The sequence below is a fragment of the Mycteria americana genome, chromosome 19, assembly GCF_035582795.1.
Source record: "Mycteria americana isolate JAX WOST 10 ecotype Jacksonville Zoo and Gardens chromosome 19, USCA_MyAme_1.0, whole genome shotgun sequence".
NCBI classification, from domain to species: domain Eukaryota; kingdom Metazoa; phylum Chordata; class Aves; order Ciconiiformes; family Ciconiidae; genus Mycteria; species Mycteria americana.
This window is the reverse complement of record NC_134383.1, coordinates 1466808-1488212: the sequence shown is the minus strand read 5'-3', so window position 1 is coordinate 1488212 and position 21405 is coordinate 1466808. Positions and strand designations below refer to the sequence as shown.

Below are 21405 nucleotides of genomic sequence, written 5' to 3'. Positions count from 1 at the left end.
CAAGTAGAGCAATGTCAGACATAACAGAAGGAAATGTAGCAATGCATCAGCAACCCTTCTCCTGGCTGCAGTGATTCATGTTTTCACTTGAAAAAAGTACTCCCCAGTCTGGGTTTCCACCAACGGTTTTAATGGGACTATCCCACTGTGAAGATTCTTGGAAACTAAGTGACTTTTGGAAAAACTCTCCAGTGACCTGGCAGTAGTCAAATGTAGCCGACGATAAGTCGTTCCCATCTCGTGCTTGTTTCCATTCCGACAGAAACTATTCCCCCACCCCCTGGTTTCGACTTGTTCCGCTCTGCCCTGGAGCGCTCCTGCCCTTCCCTGGTGCGTGGTCCCCGAGCTGCTGCTCTGCGGGACCCTGTGAAATCAGTGCAGGATGCCCAGGTCCTTTTCCCTGCTGCCTCCGGTGCATGCTCCCACAACACAACACGACACTCGCCTGGGACAACTACCCTCAGATGAGTGTAAAGCTCTCAGTGGGCTGGCTTTGTTCTCCTTTTTTTCCAGTTGTCGTGGAAATGCTCTTCCCCATGTGAGACAAAGGCATGTTGCCCCTTGTTGCAGGGGAAAGCCCGTATCTGAAAATGGAAAGTGCAGCTTGACCTTAGCAGAGGATGTACAGATGAATGGACCAAATAAATAACACCACATCCTTTCTGTATTTACAAATTAAATAGAATAAATAATGTCTATATGCAATAGTTGCAGAACGAGGACCACAGTGTGGGCAGGGCTGCCCTGGCTCACGCTGGGCTCGTACGGCAGCGGCTGCGCGCGTCCCACACCCCGTCGGAGGTGGCCAGCGCCCCAGGTCTCTGCCGCAGGGGCTGAATGCTGAAGGGTCTCTGTAGGGTCAGGAAAGCCCCTTGCTCCCTGCAGGTCGGGCCAGCCAGGGTGGGAGCTCCGTGCTCCCAGCAGCAGGATGGCTGACGTCAGGCTGCTCTTCGCTTTCGGAACCGGTGTGGTGAAAGGCTTGGACGGCATCGGCGGAACGGACGCTAGCTGGAGGAGCCTGGCGCTCGCCTGGGGACGGGGAAAGTGGGGAGGGGAAGCGCAGGGCTGGCCCCGGCCCCGAGGGTGACCCTGAGCCCGGGGGCTGCGTGGCCTGCGCTGGGCTGCTGGGGAGGGCAGACAAGGCAGGATCGCCCCTTGGAAACGTCCTGGTGTGTATCCTTGGGCTTGGTGGTCAGAGGCGGGGGGCGAGCCCCTCCAGTGCAGCCCGTCCCCGTGTCTCGTGAGCTTTACCCTGGAGACCGGCTGGAGGCAAGGTGCAGGGCGCGCTGGGGGCTGGCCACGGCGGTACCAGTGCCAAAGCAGCCCCAGAAGTAGCTAAGCTGGTGCTTCTCGGGCGAGTCTCGGCCGGGGCACCGCTCAGTTTGATGCATTAACATTCAGGGGTGGGTGGTAGCTTATTGGAGTAGCTGCTCCCCACGGGCAGTGGCTAGAAGAGGTAGTTGGGTCAGTGTGCGGGGCTGGCGGGCACCCGCTCCCCAGCACGGGGCCGGCTCACAGGCGGCTGTCCTTGCTGTCCCCGCTGAGCAGGCTCAGGGGGTTGATTTGCAGCGTGAGCCACTCGTTGGTGCTGAGGCTGGAGATGAGGGGCAGCGTCCCCAGGAGGTCAGTGTTGAAGACGCTCAGGTCGAAGGGAGCTTTCAGGAGCTCAGGGCTGGCTTTGGAGGCCAAGGGAGCACCCGGAACCTCATAGCTCAGCAGAGCGGGGGCTCGGGGCTCCACCTGGCTGGAAAAGTCCCAGGCAGCGGGCTCCCGAGGGGCCCCCCATGGAGCAAGGTCCTGTGCATGGCTGCGGGGATGCTCGGGAGAAGACTGCTTCAAATACCCTTTGGCCACAGCCAGCTCGGAGCGCTCTACATCCAGCACGATGTCAGTGCTGGCCGGGCCCTGCGGGGATCCTGCCCAGCCCGAAAAGGGCACCCCCTTGGCTGGGTCCGGCCTTGGCTCCACCGAGCCCTTGGACTGCCGCAGGTACCCGCGGAACTCCACGTCTTGCTGGCTGTCCTGGCTGGCGGCGGGGGAGAGGCTGAGCTCCCCTCCACGGGGCTGCGGGGCCTCTGCGGCGCCGGCAATCCTGCTGCCGGAGGAGCCCGTGGGGTGAGGGCAGGTGCTCTCCCAGCTCACGCCACTGTCGTCGCCAGCGGGCAGCTGCCGCTTGTAGCCCTGGGGCTCGGGCCCTGAGGAGCAGCTCAGTTCGGAGGAGGAGGCGTGCAGGCAAATGCCGCTGTCGGTGCTGGTGCAGCTGCTGTCTCCGCTCGCCGTGGGCCCCGGCCCCAGCAGGCGCACCGGGTCCTCGGGCCACGCTGGGAGCCTCCAGCCCTTCTCCGGGGGCAGCCGGGCTGTGCCGGTGCTGCCGTCGGGGCCGCCGTCCCGCTGGGGCTCCTTCTGGCCCAGGAACAGCTGCTGGACAGGGTCTGCGTCCAGGCTGCCCGAGGGTGAGGGCTCCTGCTCCACCCAGAGTGAGCTCTGCTTTATGAAAGACTTCTGGGAGGGAGAGAAAAGAGGGGAGTGAGCCGTGCTTCATCCCTGCCGGTTGCCTCCCTCTCCCAACAGCTACCCAAGCCCGCACCCTCGCGCCGGCCGCAAAGGGTGCCGCGTGCCCGGCTGCCTTACCAGGACGGACGGCGGCCTCACGGTTTTCTTTACGTAGGTGCACACCAGCAGAGCCCCCAGGAGGCCCAAGAGCAACAGGGTGACGAAGGAGGAGCTGATGATGTTCAGGACAAGCTCTGCGCTCCCTGCGGGACAGGACGTGCCCAGGTGAGGGGGGAAGGCAGAGCCCTCGGCGCACATAGCGTGGAGGCCCTGCAGCGGGGGCACAGAGCGGCTGCCCTGACGCGGGCCCCCGCGCCTGCAGGGCCAGGAGGCCGAGGAGGATCCCCGACCCGCAAGGCCCCCTATTCCCTGGCTCCCCTGCTACTTACTGTTCCTCTCACCGGTGGTGATGCACTGCTCGTCGGTGCGTGTGGTGCGGGCTTGCCGGCTGGCCACGTCGGGCTCCACGCTGATGCAGTACTTCGTGTTCCAGAAGAGGTTGTTGATGTTGAACTCCGAGGTGTTCTGCACCACTTCGTACTGCAAGGACCAGAGCGCGGGCTGGTACCTGAGAGCCCCCAGCTCCTGCAGGAGTGCTGGGCCCCATGCTTTCCTCCCTCCCCCTCCACTGTCCCCGGGGGAAAGTCCCCAGGGTGCTTAGCAATACAGCTAACAGCGGCTAGACCCAAAATCCCAACAAGAGTTGGGGAACCTACTGCAATAAAACGTGCAGAGAAATCTCTCTGCGATGCGGTGGCTGTGAGAAAGCTCGATATTAAGTTTTACAGAAGGCTGTACTTTAAAAATGTGGTTTTCAACTTGAGCAGCACTGCGTGTGACAGATGGGGACAGCACGGGACCAGCAACTCATCTCACCGTCCGGTTGTCCTGTGCCCTCCTGACGTACACCCAGTATCGCCTCGTGTGCTTCTGTATGTCGTCGTATTTCACGGTGAGGTTCCCCGCCCTGAGGAGCAGCTGCAGCCGCACGTGGATGGTGTTGCCCATCACAGAGAGGCTCTGGCCTGACAGGCGCAGGCTGGCTGGAAACAAGTCGGTTGGAAGAGCACGTTAGGGTTTTCTCCTGCTTGCAGCTCTAGGAGCCTTTGCAGCAGTGGACTGAGCTGTGACTGTTCCTCGCAGCCGGTGCCGCCTGTCCTAGGTTTGTCCCATCCCATCCTGCAGCCCGGCTGCCCTCCAGGAAGGTGCGGAGAGAGACGCCCCTGCCCTCATCTGTCCCAGATTTCTTCCCAGGTAGTTTGGCACCCCGACCTCTGCCGTCCTCGAAGCCTCCTGCCCCCGGCCGCAGGGTGGAGGCAGACACCCGACCTACCTTCTTGCGGGGAGAAAGCATTGGTCCTTTGCCATGGGGATGTGTGGTTTCCAGCCACGGCCCTGACCCGTGCGTAGTAGCGCCGGGCAGGATCCAGGGTGTAGTACGTGAGGTCGCAGGAGCGCTCCGAGATCTTCATGCAGTTTGGGACGGCTGCCCAGGAGAAATTCGTGCCGTAGCTGCAGGGAGAAGTGCCTGGGGTGAGAGCAGTGCGGGCAGGTGCCAGGGACTGGGTTGTCACCGCTGTCAGTATCAGATCCCGGGCAGGGGCTGAACCCCCTTGCACCCCCGTCGCTGTACTCACACTTTGTGCTCCACTTCGTAGCGGACCTCACTGGGGTGGTTGTGTCCTGGCTCCCACCGCAGCAGGTGATGCGCTATCTCCGCGGCAAAGCGCACGCGCGTGGGGCTCGCCAGCTGCTCACCTGCGGGACCGAAGGCGAGCGTTAGGCGAGGTTGCACAGCATCCCGTCCCGTCCTGCTGGTGCCCACAGCAGCTGGGCAAAGCTCCTTGCGATTGCTTCCTCCACGGCTGGCCTGGAGCTTGACCCCCTGTGTTCAGCGGTGACCACCCACCCGCCCGAAAAGCGCAAGGATTTGCCCAGGCCTGTCCCACTTCCAAGTTTCAGCGTTTGCTCGTCCCCCTCTTTCCCTTCCTCTCTCTTCTGGGGAGAGCCCAGCTCAGCCCAGCCGAGAGGATCTTGGGTTTTTTCTGGCCCAAGAAAGGAACCTGCTGTATTTGCATCCCTGACCGCCCCTGCCGTTCGCTAGCAGCTGTTTGGGTCCTGCTTTCCTGTTTTGCTTATCTGCTCTCTGGAAGAAACAGACTTTTTCACACCTCCTGCCTGAATTTCAGTCCTGTCACCTGGCAGCAAAGCGTCAATAGGTGACATCCGTCACCCCTTCTGTGCTGGTTTCCTCAGCGGCCGCTGTCTGCCAGCAAACACTAAGCCGCGCCGCTGCCTGGGGAGGACGACCGTCAGCAGAGCACCACGCTAGCGACCGGGGCGTTTCACCGCAATAGAAAGCACCGTGGGCCTCGCTGGTGGAGATCAGCAAGGCCGGTGCCCGAGGGCTGACACAGCCTTTAGGCTCCCCAACAGCGAAGGAAGGCGAGTGGCGAGCCCGGAGCCCCGGCCGAGTCCTGCTCCAAGCAGGCAGGAGCCTGCGGGCACCACCAGCCCGCGCGCTGACCAGCCAGCAAAGGTGTCTGAGCTGCAGCTCCAAACCACAGCAGTTCTGCTCGCCGCCAGCCCTGCCTGCCTTCCCTCGGCCCGGTCCCCGGATCTCGGGCGTGGAGGGGAGCAGAGCAGCCTGCCGGGAGCCGTGGGGCTCAGACACGGCAAGCGGGGAGCTGAAGACCGGCGCGGCGTGGGCAAGAGAGACTCACCGTCCGTCCGCCGGGCGAGGAGCAGTGCCACGCACAGTGCCAGGGCTGTGGCGGAGGGGGCCATGCCGGTTTAGCATCCTCTGCGGGCGCTGGGCTGGGCGAGCGGGGTGCCGGGCTCTGCTCTGGCGGACTGCTGAACGCTTGTTTTTCCCCTGGAGGCTGGCTCAGTGACGTCTCGGAGGCGTTAGCGCAGCGGGAGGAAAGTAGCTGTGTGGCGACTTCCACTTTTTTTTACTGTCCTCCCACTCACCCACAGCTAATCTCTCAGCCCAGGCTGGGCATTTCCTACAAGCAGCCTTAAAGGAAGAGCTTTGCGGACTTTTCTGAGCAAAACGGTACATCGCTGAGAAAGGGAAAATAGGAGTAAATCGTGCGTTTGCCTTTGGTGCTTCGTTATTAAATGAGATATTAAAAGCGCGGCACAGGGGCCGAGCGTTAGCACCTAGGATGACCCGTCACAGGGATTTTACTGAGCACAGCACCCACCCAGCAGAGTCCCCTTGGGCCGATGTCCTGTCCTACCAGCGGCTACAGCCGGCCAGGTCATAGCCAGCCCTGGGGAGCCCTGGAGCCCCCGGAGGGGGTCCTCGCTTTCCCTTCCTTGGGGCTCAGCCCATACCCTCCTGCTTCAGCCCGCAATTCGCCTTTCCCCATCCCTGGGGCCGAGTGACAACCTCTGGGCTATTACGCCTCCCGCAAACACCTACGCGCGTGGGTGGCATCGCAAGCTCTGAAGTCGGGCGCAGCGGAGGGGGCTGCAAGCTGTCCCCGGGGCTCCAGTCGCTGTCAGCCAGAGCCGGGGCCCCGGTACGGCCGGGATGCGCGTGGCCGCGGGGCTCTGGCCCCACGGCGACGTCCTGCCTGTCTGGTGATGCTGGCCTCGGGTGCTAGGACTGAACTACCACCCAGAGGACCGCGAGGCCTCTGCTTCGCCTTCTGGCAGGCTGAATTACAACAGAGCTTGCTTGAGGGCTTTCCTGGGGCCTGTACAAACCCAGGGGCCCTCATGTGATGGGGAGTGATTTGTCTCAAGAAGAGGAATTTCCCACTGGGGAATTAGTGGAAAGGACACAGATAAAAAGAGCAAGAGAAACTGAGAGCGCTCTGGACAGCCTCAGAAAGCTTCAGAGCAGTCCCTGGCTTGGCGGGCATAGAGGCACAGGACCTCGGGTCCCTTTGCCACAGCAAAGTGGCTCCTCAAAGAGCCATCTTAAATGCCCAAAGTGGGAGATTTCTGCTTTTTCCCCTGACTCCAAACAGAGTCCGTCCCCTGACTCATCTTTCCGGCTAAAGCCCACGAGCTTCCACGAACTCACGGCCTTGCCAGAGCACCAGCAAATTCACCAGCTGCAGGCTGGGTCCAGCGGTGTTGCCGAGCCGGCCTCCGGTGCCTGGTGGCAGGACCTCGGGCACAGCGCGGTGGCGTGCCTGGCTCTCATGGCACCCAGGGACGCGCAGGCTTCAGCCCCGCTCTGCCAGGGCCACGGGGAATGCAGGGCGGCGGTGCTGGGTGCCCGGCGATGGGAGAGGCTCTCCCTCGCCAGCCGCTGTTCCTCCACTGAGGGCCAGCCATAGGGCCGGGCCGGGGAGGACGGCTCCAGCAGCAGATCCCCTCCCTGCCTTCACCCCGGCTTGACTTCATTCTCCCCTCTTTGGGAGACCAGCTGATGTCCTGTCACTCTGCTATCAGCTCATGAGTCAGATCTGTCAGCCACTGAATTTAGGAGTCCTGACATGAAGCACAGCCCATCCCACACAAAGCCACAGCTCGTGTTTCGTGTAAGGGAGCGAAAACCAAAAGCAAAGGGACCAAAAATGAGGAAGGAGGGAGCCTTGTGGAAAAGAGACCAGGGGGCTGGTCCTGCGGGTGAGGTGGTTCAGAGGCTTGGGAGAAACGGTCGGCAATTTAGGGGAAAACGCAGCAGGCTGAGGAGAAACGACAGTTCTGCTGAATGCTCAGATCGTGAGCGCCGCAGCCACCCCGCGATGCTCACGCTGGCACCCGAGCCGCTGCATGGGTGCAGGCACTGCCAGGTGCCACGGGAGGAGCCGGGGCCAGGCCAGCGAGGCGGCGCACGCAGGCTGCCCGCTCCGCGGCTCGCCATGCAGGTGCTGCCCAGGATCCCTGTCTTGCCAGCGCTTTCCCCTCATCCCCTATGAAATGCTGCTCGGCATCCTTGAGGCTGCAGACTTCGTGTCTCCGTGCTGCCCCTGCTGCCGGCAGCTCTGCTGCCAGGGCCCCGGGAGGGAGCCGCTGTCCGGCAGGGAAGGGAGGGCAGACCCGTCTCCCCAGCCCGAGGCAGGCGGGCGCAGCAGCCCTGCCTGGCGCGCAGCCCTGTCCCGCGGCCACGCGCTGTGCTGAGGCAGCCCCCGGCCCCTGCAGCCCCAGCACAGGCAGGGGACCCGGCGCTAGCCACAGGCCAGCTTTGCATCAGGCATCGCTGACCAGCCGAAGCACCGCATGAAAACCAAGGTGTTCCAGAAAAGAGCAGCCCCACGTTTTCAGTATCAGCAGGAGAGGTTTTGAGTTCACGGGTCAAAACAGCCCTCGAGAACGCTGCTGAGTTTCCTTTTCACCTTCAAAATAATTGACTAATCTTTGACTAGGAATAGCCATGTTTTTAATAACCTGGAAATCACCTGAGTCAGAACCGCACAGCAGGTCTTTCCCCAGAGCCTCTGCAGCTCCTCTCAGGGGCAGCGAGGGCTGCGAGCTGCAGCCGCCCCGGCCCCGGCCCCGGCCCCGAGCCCGGCTCCCGCCACGACCTTCCTACCAGCCACTAGCCCTGGGCACCCGCTCGGCAAAGGGGCTGCCCATGTCTGCGGGGCGGGCTGCACAGCAAAGCACGTCCTCGGCTCCGTCATCCCACCTTCCTGGCTGCTGCTCCCTCCCGTGACACCCACATCCTGGAGCTGCCGCTCTGTGGCTGGGGCTGAGGTTGCCGCAGCCTCAGCAACGCCGACAGCTTCGGCACGGGCAAGGCTGGAGCGGGGCTGGGATTCCCGGCAGCCCCCGAGCCCCAGGGGTGACGCGCCTGACCCTGAAATATCCCCTCGCGGGCCACCGTGTCGGCCGGGCAGGGTGGCACCGCCGCAGAGAAACCTAGCCTGGAGAACGCCTGGTGGGGCTGCTCTCTGCTTTCTCCTGCCCTCCACCTCGGCGGACATGGGGGAGCTGTGCCCAGGGCGGCAGGGGGATCGTAGGGCCCCGGGCTGGCAGGCTCGGGCAGCGACGCTGCGCCGTGCGGCACAGGGCCCGGGCCGGGGCCGGAGGGCCGGTTCTGCGCGGGCACAGCCCTGCCGCGGGACAAAGCGGTGAAGGCACCTCGCCTGGAAGAGCAGCGTTATCCTCTCCCTTTCCTCATTCCCTCGTGCCTGGAGGTTGGAGCAGGGAGCGGAGGAGCCACAGGGCTCTCCTGGGCTGGCGGTGCCGGCTCCGGCTGTGCGTGCCGCTAGCACCTCGTTTGCTGGTGGGAAGGCGGGAGGGTGCAGCAGGGCTCGTAGCAGTGGTTACCATCAAGAAAGTGCAAGGATTTCACCCGGAGGTGTTGCTCACGCATGACATTTAACATCAGGTTGCCAGGGTCAGGCCCAGACATATGGTTCTCTGTAACTTGCTTTCCGTAGGCGGCTTTGTAGAAACACCAGCAAGCAATCATTCCTGGAGCTGCCACCTGGAGCTACTTTCTGAGAATCTCTTTTCAGACGAGGATGTGGCAGCTCACGCGGGCATGCGGGCAAGGCCAGCTCAAGGCTGTCCGGGGATGCAGCTCGCTGCTTGGCCAGCCCTTGCCTCCCTCCACCCCTGCACCCCAGCAGGGCAGAGCCCTCAGAGGCAGGGGGGAGCTGCAAAAAGCAAACAAAATGCCGTTAGTCCTGCATGTGGAAACTAAAGAGGAGTGTGCTGCAGAGCAAGGGGTGGCTCAGAAGCCACCCTGGAAGCAGGGGAACCCCAGAGCAGACGGCCTGCCTCCCGACCACTGCCACGGGAAGCATTTGCCCTGTGCACTGAAGCGCGTGTGCTGGACCTGCCGGGGCAGCGAGGCCCCGCGTGGGCTCATTGAAGAGGCAGGCAAAGGGCTTGACAACGACCTCGCCAGAAGAAAACAGGAGTAAACACCAAGATCGGGATGGACCCAGGTGTCGGTCTTCTCCTCCGAGCTCCCCGATCCCCCTCTCTGGCCGGCTGGGTTTGGCCCCAGGCTGCGTGCGGGAGAAGGGTGGGAACCGAGCCCCCTGGGGAGGGACAGGATGGGGAGCCCTGGGGCAGGGTGGAGGGGACGGCAGGACGCGTCCCGGGATTTTCAGCCTTGAAATCAAGGGGGCTTTGAAGCAGGTTTCTTCCAAGCTTGGACGGCCCTGCTTCTCTCCTGCCCTTCTGATGAGCAGGTGTGGGTGTGGAGCTGGATGAATAAGGGACTTATGCTATGAATAATGCCGGGAGAAATGTGCCTGGAAAATAGTGTCGGGATGGGGCTCACGGGAGGCACCACGCCGCCGGACAGAGCCTCCCGGGACCGGGCCATCGGACAGGTTGCCCTCCTCCCTGCCGAGCCACGCGCTGCCCTCGCGCCGCCCAGTGCCAGCCCTCCAGGGCAGGCGGGAGCAGGGCCGTTCCTTGCAGTGGCCTCTTATCCCAGAGGCTGCTCATCCACATGCTGGCCGAAGCGGCCTGGGTGACACGAAGCGCCGGCTGCGCCTCTGCGAAACCTTCCTGCCTCTCTGCTGTGCGGTGCGGAGCAGAGCCCGCAGCGCAGCCCCGGCCAGCGAGGAACGCAGGCACAGGCTCCCCACCAGCCTCGCTCACCCGCCCCACGGCTGCTCCTCCGGCAGCCAGGGGCTGGGGCGAGCAGGGCACGTGGCGCTGAGGGACGTGGGTCCGGGGTTTGGGCACCAGAAAGCGCGCAATGGAGCTGGGCTTTTTTCCTTTTAGTCTGGATATTTTCACCTGTTTCTCCCAAACGTGAGTTCTGGCTTAAGCGAAGCATCTCCTAGCTCATGCCCACAGAGGAAGCAGGAAACCACTGCTTTCTCCTTGCACAATGCAAAAGCATCGCTCCATTAGCAAAGGAGCGAAAAAGCCTCTGGAGAAACTAGAGGGAAACGGCATTTCGTTTCTCTTGAAACAGGGCATTCTGGATTTCTCGGTCACCTGGGGCATGAGAGGGTTTTTGCTGGGGTTGGCACGCGGCTGCGCATCCCCTCCTCTCCCATCCTCGGCTGGCGCTCGCAGCCCTTGGCCAGGGCAGGAGAGGCGAGGCGAGCGTGTGGCGGGCACACAGCAGCGAAGGCGGGGGCTTGGGTGGGCAGGCAGCCGGGAGAGAGGCGAGGAGCCCGCAGCAGCCTCCAGTGCCCGGGATGCCGCTCTGCCCCAGGGCCAGACCTGACCTGCTCCCAGACCTTTGGCCACAGCTGGGGAGACTGCTCCCCGCGCCTGGCTGGGGCGCTGGGCAGCAGAGGCAGGTATTTTGCACGCTGCGCCTGGAGCAGTTGGGAAACAGGCAGCGGTGGAGCCGGGCGGCAGGTCGGACTGGTTTCTCTCCGCGCCCGGCGCTGGCACTGACGTACGAGCCCGCTCGCCAAACAGATTCTGCCCCGTCCCCACGACCTGGCTTTGCTCTGCACCGTGCTGCGCAGCAAAGGATGGCTGGGCTGGAGCTGTGATCCCAGCCCAGCCCTGCAGCGGCCGATGGACGGGAAAACCTCTCCGGTAAGGCGCGGGCAGCTCCTCCAGCTCTGGCCCGGCTCGGAGTACCGGGGGTTGCTCCGTGGCCGTGCGGACCCTCGTGGCTTTCCTCGGGGTTTGGTGGAGGGCCCGGTTTCTCCCTCCTGCTCTCTGGGGCGTTGCCTTCACAGCAACCTGTTGCTGCCGGCAGGGAGAAGGTCCTGGGGCGAGCTGCCCGTGGGGCTGCTGCCTCCGGCACCCCCTCGGCACGGGGAGGGAGGAGGACTGCCGCCAGCATCCGCGGCGTCAGCCCTGTGCTGGCAGAGGAGGCGTCGGGGACGCCGGCACCGCTGCTTTTCCACGCTGGAGCGGATTTGCGAAGTGGGGGGACCGGCTGGCAGGGCAGGCTGGGGCTGCCGGTGGGAGCCGGTGCCGCTTGGCACCCATGGGAGCTGCACGTTCCTGAGCCGGTGGCACCTCCCACCAGCACGCCGGGAGCAGTGGCAGCATGCTGGTGGCCCCGGCCCCCGCTGCTCTCCCTCGCCTGCTCTCCTGGCAGCTTTCCCCGTGCTCTTTTCGAGCTGGGTTGACTGGGGCCTGCTCGGTCTCGGCCGTGGGGCCTTGCGAAGCATCCTGGCATGAGGAAAACATCCATCCCTGGCTGGGCGCTGGGCTCAGCCCACCCGGGCGAGGCAGCGGGTAATTACCGCGCCGAGCACTGCCGGCTGCGCCGGCGACATCCGGAACGTGCAAAGCCGGCGGTGACGGGGTGGACGGGGCTTGAGGGGAGGCAGGGCCAGCTGTAAAAGCCACCCCCTTCCTGCCCCTTGGCACGCGGGTGCCTCCGAGGCAGCCAGGAGCAGGAGCGGAGCGGGCTCGTGCCAGATGCTGGCTGGGTCCCGAGGGAGGGGCAGCCTGCCCCCAGCACTGCTTTGCAGTGTGATCCCGGCGCTGGGTGGCCCCGAAAGCGGGCAGCGGCGCCGCGTCTTGGTGGGAGCGGGGCAGGAATTCGGATGACCACACGCAGAGACGATTACCCAATATTGGGCATCCCCACTGGGCCACCTTGGCTTTGTCGCTTGGATTAAATGGGCCATTAGGAGTCCCAGGTGCCACCCTTGGCTCTGCAACTGCAGGAGAGTCGCTTCATCTTTCCATGTCTCGGTTTGCCCATCTGTGGAATGGGGTGAGCAGCGATTACTCACCCCCTGGAACATTTTCTGATCTCTGCCCGAAGGGCTGCTCACACTGGCATAAGGCAACCTGTCCCTGGCCAGATCGGGCTGACTCAATCGACACGGGTTGTCATCTGCACTTGCAAAACGTCCCTTGCGCGCTTTGGGATTTCACTTCCCCGTGCATTGCCCCTTTACGGCATCTGGGGCATCTCGGCAGCATCCTCCGGCAGCTCCTGCCCCGTTTGTCCCCAAGGCCCCGGCAGCCTGCCCAGCCTCACACCGTCAGCGGCCGGGAGAGCCAGGCCAGCGAGGCGGGGGGCCGCGGCTGGGGGTCTGCCCCCTCCCGGGGAGGCACCGCCGAGCCCCTGCTCAGCTGCGGCACTCGAGCGGGACGGGCGTCACAGGAGGGAACGGGGGCTTCGCAGGCCCGGGAGGGTTTTGTCCCAGGTGAGCCCGAGGACAATGTCGCTGTTGTGTGCTTGCTGAGCTGATCTGCCAGGGACAATCGGCGCTCCACAAGCAGGTGAAGGAGCCGGTTCCCTGCCCCAGACAACGAGCTGTGAGCAGCGGAGAGTGATGGTGAGGGGCGGGCTGCTGAGCTCAGCTGGGAAAGATGATCGCCTATTTAGGCGGCTCCTTCCAGCTTATTTAAGCCAGGCTGCTTCCCTCTCCTCTTGATGCTGCAAATTTGGGGTAGCTGCTGTGCCCTTCTGCTCCTCCGAGGCACGGCTGGCCCTGGCTCCAGTTGCAACACGCCAGGTGTTGCCTGGCTTCTTCCGCTCTCCCTCCCACTCCGAAACTGCGGGCGACTGCTGGCTGCTTTCCCTGCCTTCCCTCCCCGTCACGCGTGGGTCCCGAGCCTGGGGCCCGGTCCGGGCCGCCTTTCCCCCGGTGATTGCCCTCTGCTGGCATGGATTTGGTGGCCTTCCCTCTGCGGCAGGGAGTCGAGCTGGAGGTCAGTGCACGTGGCAGCCCACGGTGCAAAGGGGATGGGCTTCTCCGGCGCTGCTGTCTGTGGCTTAGGTGCTCTTCCCAGCTCCGCTCGAAGCCGCAGAGCAAAGAAGGATTCGGGTGGCGTTTACGCTCACGGCAAGTTTAGCAAAGGGCTGGCGTTGCAGACGGGCACCGTCCGCTCTTCCCCCGGGCAGCTTGGGCTGGGCACGAGGCGAGCAGAGCCGGTGAGGAGTCCCCACGCGTGTCCCCGGCATGCCTCCCCCCCGTTGTCTGCAAGCCAGCCCTGCCACGGAAAGGAGCTGGCTGCGCTCCCCCTCCCCACACCTGACTTTCAGGCGCCAGCCCACAGCAGCGCTTAACGCTCTCGCGGCTGGTGGAACATTTGCAGAGAGGACGTCAGAAAAAGTACTCGAACCGCAGCCACGTGTGTGAGATAGGTATGGCTCCGGGTCTGACTTTTACTCAAAAGCCAGCAAAGGATGAGTAAAGGTTTTGTGGGCAGAAGCTGCTGCTCGCTCATCGGGGTAGTGCACGCTCCTTAACAGAAATCTTCATAAAGCTGCTGCTGTTTGTTCTCTGCTCCAGTGGCTGTACAACAGCAACCAGTTATGCTGGTTACCAGGAGCCCGTGGTAAAAGTTTTGTTAGCTTCTGCCATCGACCTAGGAAAAAAAGTACTTGGACTTCAGACTTCTAAGGAAATAAGTAGCTAATAGCTCACCCGAGTGTACGAAAGGCTATGTGTTTCCTGCTAAGGAATAATAAGAGCAATCTAATCTGTAGTGAATTTACACGTTAATTTGAAATGTTTGTACACTGGAGATAGAAATGCTTTAGCATCCCGCATCGCTGGCTTACTGGTGAAGCTGGGCCGTGTTCTCTAGTACAGTGGAGAGGTTTGTCCTTAACAGCATTGTAATTCTGCTGATCTGATAACCGAAGGGTTACACTTGCTGCAGGATGAGGCATGTGAAATATCAGACGTGAAGATAGCGTACAAATGCTAACGTAAATGATACCGTCCGGGTATTTACAAAAACCTCATTTGCACGTAGACAGGAGAAATTATTTTCCTAGGAAGGGCTCCTGGCACCTGCTTGTTGCTTTGTTTCTGCAAAGCAGTGGGGCAGGGCCCGCTGCAGCTCCGGCTCTCTTGCTGATGGCGTACGCTTTCTAACAACGGGCCCTACGGATACCTAGGGATGTTTCACGGTGCAGGCATGCAATACTTGCTGCGAGAACTTGAATCCCATCGGCGTGACTGCTCAGACTCATTGGGGAGGACGCTGCCGGGGCACTCTCCAGCCCAGCCCCGCAGAGCGTGCCGAGGGGCTCTCCTGGGCTCCCCGGCACCTTTGGGAGAGCCCACAAGAAGGCAAGCCTGCAGCACGGCCGTCCCGGGCTTGCCCACACGGCTGCTGCGAAATTCAGGTGCAGGGAAAACTGGCCTTCGGCTGCAGGCTGAGCAAATTCAGGCTTGTTATCGCTGTCTGGCAGGGAAGGGGTGAGAAGGGGTGGGTGATGCCGTGAAACAGAAGCTGCCTCTGCTCCTCCCCATGTGTGCAGGAGGCTGGGGAGCTGCTTGCTCAGTCCCCGTCCCCTGAGGAGAGCGGGGAGGTGGCTCTTGATGGCCGGGAGACGTTAGCGGTGCCTGTGCCAAGGGCCCCGCGGGCGGCGGGAGGAGGTCTGTGCTGGCAGGACTGAGAGCCTGCGCCGGGGGGGCGGCCCTGCGCACCCCGCTGCTGGCCAGGGCGGGTGGCCGGGCGGCCTCCCTGGGAGCCCGGGGTGCTGTGCCTGCCGGCTCTGCGGCCGACGCGCCTGGGCTGCGAGCAGTTATTAAGGCAGAGTTGAAGAGGTGGTGCGTGCGTCCCGACGTTCGGTTGGGGGCTGAGGCAGACCCTGCGCGGGGAACGCGCGCGGCCGCGCCGGGGTGCGTGACTCACGGGATGATGCCCAGGAAGTTACGCCACCGCATTGCAAGAAAGGGCACAGCTGTATTTACGAAGCATGAGCCTGAGCAGGCTCCCGACGTGCTCATTAGGGCCCTTGATTCCCGGCAGGAAACACGAAGGTAGAGAAAATCCAGCTGGAAGGGGGCGACTCGGCGGCAGCTCCTGCCACTGCTCCTGCTCCGTCCAACGCCCCCATCCTCTGGGCCCGTTCCCAGAGCCGCGCGTCGGCCCGGGTGCTGCGCGCTGGCTTGGCAGGGAAGGGCGTGTTTTCCGATTAAGGGGAAATGTGGTTGCTAGCAGCTGCAGGGCCAAAAATCAGAGGGGGGCTTCCAGAGGGGTGCCTTTGAGCCCACCTCCTGGCCGGTAAGCAGTCCCCTGGGAGGTGGGCTGGGGTGCGGGTGCCCAAGCTGGCTGCACCCTGCTGCCAAAGGATGGCAGCTCCGCTTCTCCCTAGGGTGCCCCTTCTGCGGGGCAGGAGCGGTGTTGCCTGTAGGACAGATATAGTCCACATTCGACCGGCAACAGTTTGACGGGCTTCCCTTGAACAGCCTGGCGCAAACGCGGCCGGTTGCGGCTGCGTGGTGCTGGGAGCGGTGCCGGGAGACAGCGGGCAGCGAAGCAGCGTGGTAAGCACCTGCCGAGAATGAAGCCCAGGCCAGGCTGTCGCTGCTGTGTGCTGGCTGGCGATGCCCTTGCAGTTTCCGTGAGGCATGCAGTCATTTCTTTATTGCCCGAGACGTATCTGAGATTTTACGAATGAAAGGAGAATGGCAGAGGAAACAGCATTTATTGTGGGCTTTGTACACAGGAAGGAAAATGAGAGGCTCTCGGTTACATAGCTGACGGAAGCTGATGGAGCGCTCGGAACGGCGTATCTTGAGGAAAGGAAACAAATACATATTCTTTTGCAAATTCATGGATCGGGAGTGACACAACTGCAGAACAGCATTCCAGGGTGCAGGACGTTTCAGGGCTTGGAAAACACTGATTATTAAGTATTACTAAATAACAGCTGGAAATTGCGCTGCATTTTTCAAATGGCTAATTAAGGATAAATGCATAAATTGGGGCACTAGCCCCGTGGAACTGGGCCACAGCGTGACTGACCTGATGCCAAATAACTGGCTGATCGCTCCGATCAAAGCAATCAGTTTGGGAAATTTGGCCAGCAGCCACCTAAAGGGGAGAAGCTCTGCAACAAAGAGGTTTTCGGCTGTCCTGGCTGGGATACGGCTCAGGCTTTGTGGTGCAGAAAGAGGCACCGCAGCAGTACCTTGCCGCGCGGTTCACGGCACTGCGGGGGAATAGCCACCAGCGGCAACGGCTGGCCGTGCCGGGGAGCTCAGCGCCGTGCCGGGGAGCTCAGCGCCGTGCCGGGGAGCTCAGCGCCGTGCCGGGGAGCTCGGCTCTGCGTCGCCTTTGCCTTCACAGCTGCCCGGGCGGCAGGGCGGCAGCTGCAGGGACTCTGCAGCGGGCAACGGCCGTTGCCAGTAACGGTCTCCTCCGCTTGCAGACCACAGCATCGCCCAGCAGCGTCCCTCCCAGCCTCCATGCCTCTGCAGTCAGCAGCATCTTCGGTGCCCGACCTCCGCAGCCTCGAGAAAGCGTCCTCGGCGTTAGCTTCAAGCCCTACGTCCCAGAGTCTGGCCCGGCCCCGGCCCCCTGCACGACCTGTGAGAGCACACGTAAGAGGATGGTGCCGAGGGTGGTCTCCGGCCGCCCTGGCCCCGGTCCCACCTAGGCCGGGGAGGAGGGAGGCAGGCAGGGAATGGGTCCCTGTGCCCGCGGCTGGCACGAGCATCGGCCACAGGCTGGTGTTTCCCTGGGGGCGCGAGGGGTGCTGGGGGCGCGGGAGGGGACAGTGACCACGGCAGGATGGGGGGATGGCACGGGGAGCTGTGGGGTGTGCGTGGCCCTGCTCCCCCACGTCTCGCGGGTCCTCTGGGGAGGCGGGCGCGTGGGGAGCCGGGGAGCTCCTGGCACGTGCCGGTGGGCGGCAGGGTCCGGGCACCCCGGGGGGCAGCGGCTCCCCTGACCCTGCCTCCGCCCTGCTGCCAGGATCCTCCATGTTCAGAGCTCCCTGCATGAGCCAGCGACGGCTTGCGCTCATCTTCTGCATCTCCGTCCTCATCGTGCTGCTCATCGCCCTCATCCTGCTGTGTGAGTGGGGTCCTGGCCCAGGGCGGCTCGGGGCTCCCTGGGGGGGAGAGCTCAGAGGGGCTGGGGGTCAGCAGAGCCCTACGCTGGGACGTGCCACCGCGGAACCGCCGGGCCGGGCGGCGAGAGGCAGAGGTGCTCTTCCCGTTTCCTGAGCGGTCCTGACGTCCGGTGGACACGCAGGAGCAGGATTGCCGGGGAAGGAAGAGCGGCGGCTGGGGCTCCCTGCGGCCCCGGGTGGGGCGGGGGGCCGCACCGCGCTTTCCTTCTCCTGCGCCGCTTCGGTGGGCGGCGGGGCACCCACGCTCGCCCTCCCTGGGGCGCAGGGCTAGCAGGCAGGAGCCGTCAAACAACGTGCAGTCCGTAGGCGGAACAGGCACAGAAACCGGGGGAGTCGCGTTGATCCTCGTAACCTCCGGCTGCCGGTTCTCCAGCCGCTGTAGCTGGTGGTCTTGAAGCGCTTGGCAGGCCGAATGCATCTTTATGCAGGAGCGAGCTAGAAGCGGGTTAAGTGAGAGAGGCTTGCAGCAGCTCAGCTGCATGCTGCTGGGCTGCCGTGAGGGGATGCTCAGGGCTGCCAGTCCTCCCTGAGCCCCGCATCCTGCAGCTCTTCAGTCTCGGCTCAAACGGCAGCCCTGCACCCGAGCTCACGCCCGCTGTTTGGGAGTGCCCCTGCGCGTGGCAGACCTCCTCTGGACCCCCGTCTGGGTGGGTCGCGGCACCCTGGCCCACAGCGAGCCCCTGCCACCAGCCCCGGCCTCACCACGGCGTGTGCTTGCTTCCAGTTATGTTCTGGCGGTCGCAGACTGGCATCGTGTACAAGGAGCCTGCCGAGAGCTGCAAGGACAGCCCCGTGCGCTGCGATGGCATCGTCGACTGCTCCCAGAGGAGCGACGAGCTGGGCTGCGGTGAGGCACCAGAGCCGGGGGCGGTGGGAGCGAGGGGAGCCCCCGGGGCTCTGGGTACCGCTGACCCGCTTGCTCCATCCCCGCAGTGCGCTTCGTGTCCGACGAGTCCTTGCTCCACGTCTACTCCAGCGCTGAGAGCCAGTGGCTGCCGGTGTGCAGCAGCGCCTGGGACGACTCCTTCTCCAGAAAGACTTGCCGGCAGCTGGGATTTCAGAAGTAATTCCCCAGGGATGGGTCGTCCTGCTCAGGCGCTGGGGCTCTGCCAGCCCCCTGGGTGTTGCTCTGGCCCTCCTGCCCTGGCTGGGTGCACGGTCCGCTGTGCTTTTCCCCCCAGCATTGTGCTTTTCTGCTGGAAGACTGTGTGTCCAGCACCGCTCTGGGCATTTCGGGCCATCCCCCGCAGGTTTAGTGTGCGGAGCCTCTTTGAGAAGGCAGGGACTGGGCGGTCAGTGCCCAGCAAGGAGGGACCCTCACTGCCTCTCTCCTCTGCCCTCCCAGTGCCTCACAGACCGAATACGTTCCCCTGCACGTCTCCGGCAAGAGCCTCACCGTGACCGACGAGCGGGAGACCATCCAGCAGAGCCTCAACAGGTACCGGGCGGCGTCGCCTCCTAGCCCTGCCCCTGCCCTGGTGCCACCGGCTCGGGGCTGAGGCTGCGTCTCCCTCTTCTCTCCTGCAGCTCACAGTGTCTCACGGGAAAGTACGTCTCCCTGCGATGCACAAGTAAGGGGGCTGGCTGGCAGGGCACGTGCCCAAGGGCGGGCGAGGCCAAACACCCGCCCTTCGGGAGCGCTTTCCTCCTTTCTTTGCACAGGGCTGGGCAAATAGGGCATTTTCCAGCAACCTTTCTGGGTCATAGAAAACTTCGAAGATTGCATTCCCATGGTCTCCACTGGCCCCCGTGAACTGCCGAGCACCGCGGGTGCCTGCGGGTGGTGGGAAGGTCGTGCGCGTACCCCTCCGGGCTTGCCTCCTCTCCGGGCCCTTCTCTCAGCCCTGCTCTCCCCTCCAGCCTGCGGGCAGAGGATTTCTGGCCGGATCATCGGAGGAAAGGAAACCTCCGTGAGCAAATGGCCCTGGCAAGTCAGCGTGCAGTACGGGCCGATCCACATCTGCGGCGGCACCATCATCGATGCGCAGTGGGTCCTCACCGCAGCCCACTGCTTCTTCATGTGAGTGCTGCTGCAGGCAGCTGCCTGCAGCGCTGCTGTCCAGCCCGGGGGCACCGGCTGCAGGCAGCAGCCCTCACGCAGGCACTCAGCCCGGCCCCGCGCCCTGCACCTCACTCCCCGCCGCCCCCGCCTCTCCCTGCCCAGGAACAGCATGAAGATCCTCGACGACTGGAAGGTGTACGGCGGGGTCTCGGACCTGAAGCAGCATGCGGAGGGCATCCCTGTCTCCCAGGTCATCATCAACTCCAACTACAGCGATGATCACGACGACTACGACATCGCGCTCATGAAGCTCTCCAGGCCGCTGACGCTCTCGGGTGAGGCCTCTCGGCTTGCCGTGCCACAGGGCTGGCCTTGGCTGGGGCTGGTGTGGCGGGGGACAGAGAAAGCCTGGGGACGGGCAGGAGCGAGAGGCGGCTCGGATCCCCTCGGAGCCGTCCCCTGGGCTGCACGGGGCTGCTGCCAGCTGGAGCATCCCGCTCTGCTGTGGCCACGCTGCTTTCCCCGCCTGTCCCGTGGCTGGGAACTGGCCCCCCCTCCCCTGGCAGGGCCCGGCGCACGCAGCCGTGGGCTCGGCCGCGCGGCCGGCGTCGTGCTGCTGGCTGCGCCCCGTGTGGGCGGTGCGGCGGGGGCCGGCGGAGACCCTGCCAGGTGGGCGCAGAGGGGAGCGTTTCCTGCACGCCCTGCTCCTCCCTAGCCGCAGGGCTGGTGACTACAGCGGCTATTTTGCTCCTGGGTGACTCACCTCTCGCTCCTCGCCTGGTTTACATCATGTCTCCTTCCAGCTCAGGTCCGTCCAGCCTGCCTCCCCATGTACGGCCAGCAGTTCCAGACTGGCAGGTCCTGCTTCATCACCGGCTTTGGGAAGACCAGGGAGAATGAAGGTGAGGGAAGACGCCGGCTCGCTGCAGCCCGACCTGCGAACGCAGCGCGCGAGAGGAGCGAGCGCGGCTCTGCTGCTGTGTTCGAGGGCCGTTCCCGCACGGTGACTCGCAGCGGTTGCCCTCCCGGCTGTGCGGCTCTGCAGAAATGAGGCCTGCAAGAAATACCGGCTTCCTCCCTCGCTGCTGTGGAAACGCCTGGTGCTGCGGAGGGGCCCGGGGGCGGTGGGGGGACGAGGCCCACCCTGCCCCACGGCTCCTCCTGCCTTGCAGATAACACATCCCCGAAGCTGCGGGAGGCCGAGGTGAAGCTGATTGACTACAAGATCTGCAACAGCGACAAGGTGTACGAGGGCTACCTGACCCCACGGATGATGTGCGCCGGGTACCTGCAGGGGGGGAAGGATGCGTGCCAGGTGAGCCTGGCCCACGGTCCCCGCCGGGCAAGGTGCTGCAGGGCTGGCAGGGCTGCCCGCTTTTCCCGCACGCCAGCGTCCCCTGGCTGGGTACCGGCAGAGGGGCATCTCCTGTCCCCTCTCCTCACTTCTCTGCCCCTCTGTGCCAGGGTGACAGCGGAGGACCCCTGGTCTGTGAGGACAACGGCCGCTGGTATGTGGCTGGGGTGACAAGCTGGGGGACAGGATGTGGCCAGAAGAACAAGCCTGGTGTTTACACACGCGTGACGAAGCTCCTTAGCTGGATACACGGCAAAATGGAGGTGAGGTGGCACGGCAGGGCTGTGCTCGGGCAGGGAGACTTATCAGGTGGCCCTGGGTGCGTTGCGAGGGGCCGTATTGCCCCCCGGCCCAGCCCCTGGCACCTCACCCTTGCTCTCCTCTCTCCTTTGCAGAGCGAGAACGACTAAGACGGGGATGGACGCTTGCCTGGGCTGTGCCTCTCTGGCCGGCGCGGGCCCCTGCCCTTGGTTGCTGCCGGGGCACGATGCTACCAGCAGATCCCCCACCTCTCTCTGGGCTGTCCACGCAGCCAGGGACCTGCCGCTGCCCCCAGCCTCTGAAAATACAGCGCCCGCAAAGTGACTCTGCCCTCGCCCACCGCAAGGGACGCGGCCTGGGGCCGGCCAGCCCGGGCCCCGCGGCGCGCAGGGGGCAGCAGCCTCTGCCGGCGGCTGGCCCGGAGGTGCCTCCTTGCCCTGTGTCTGTGGTTCTTCTCGTGAAAATAGACGTGTCCGGACGGCGGTGTCGCGAGTGCTTCCTGGCAGGACTGCAGCCCGCTCGGCGGGCGAGGGGCTGCTAGTGCTG

General features: G+C 63.9%; 3 protein-coding genes across 5 annotated transcripts in view; 1 reads left to right on the top strand and 2 right to left on the bottom strand.

Moving 5' to 3' along the window:
- The window catches only part of ZW10 (zw10 kinetochore protein), a 227747-nt gene that overhangs the window by 96524 nt on the left and 109818 nt on the right, over positions 1-21405 (bottom strand). The gene's annotated exons all lie outside the window — the stretch shown is intronic.
- On the bottom strand, positions 105-5464 carry IL10RA (interleukin 10 receptor subunit alpha). Of its 3 annotated transcripts, none has more exons than XM_075521264.1 (7): positions 5277-5464; positions 4191-4311; positions 3887-4065; positions 3430-3596; positions 2943-3093; positions 2632-2756; positions 105-2499 (listed from the first exon to the last, which is right to left on the bottom strand). In XM_075521264.1, exons 1-7 carry the CDS (start codon positions 5338-5340, stop codon positions 1513-1515), a joined length of 1794 nt encoding a protein of 597 aa, XP_075377379.1. In that variant the 5' UTR covers positions 5341-5464; the 3' UTR covers positions 105-1512. The 3 variants fall into 3 exon arrangements, with proteins under 3 accessions (XP_075377379.1, XP_075377380.1, XP_075377377.1); XM_075521265.1 differs by having other exon boundaries at positions 105-2502; positions 2955-3093; XM_075521262.1 differs by having other exon boundaries at positions 105-2502; positions 5277-5462.
- TMPRSS13 (transmembrane serine protease 13) lies at positions 11580-21232 on the top strand. Its single transcript, XM_075521287.1, has 21 exons — positions 11580-11743; positions 12373-12566; positions 13143-13297; positions 13423-13510; positions 13619-13746; positions 14639-14756; positions 15133-15257; positions 15322-15387; positions 15564-15650; positions 16538-16709; positions 17083-17184; positions 17967-18089; positions 18176-18305; positions 18588-18680; positions 18770-18813; positions 19103-19262; positions 19407-19579; positions 20048-20146; positions 20417-20559; positions 20709-20861; positions 20994-21232. The coding sequence occupies exons 1-21, from the start codon at positions 11580-11582 to the stop codon at positions 21006-21008; spliced, it is 2532 nt and encodes an 843-aa protein (XP_075377402.1). The 3' UTR covers positions 21009-21232.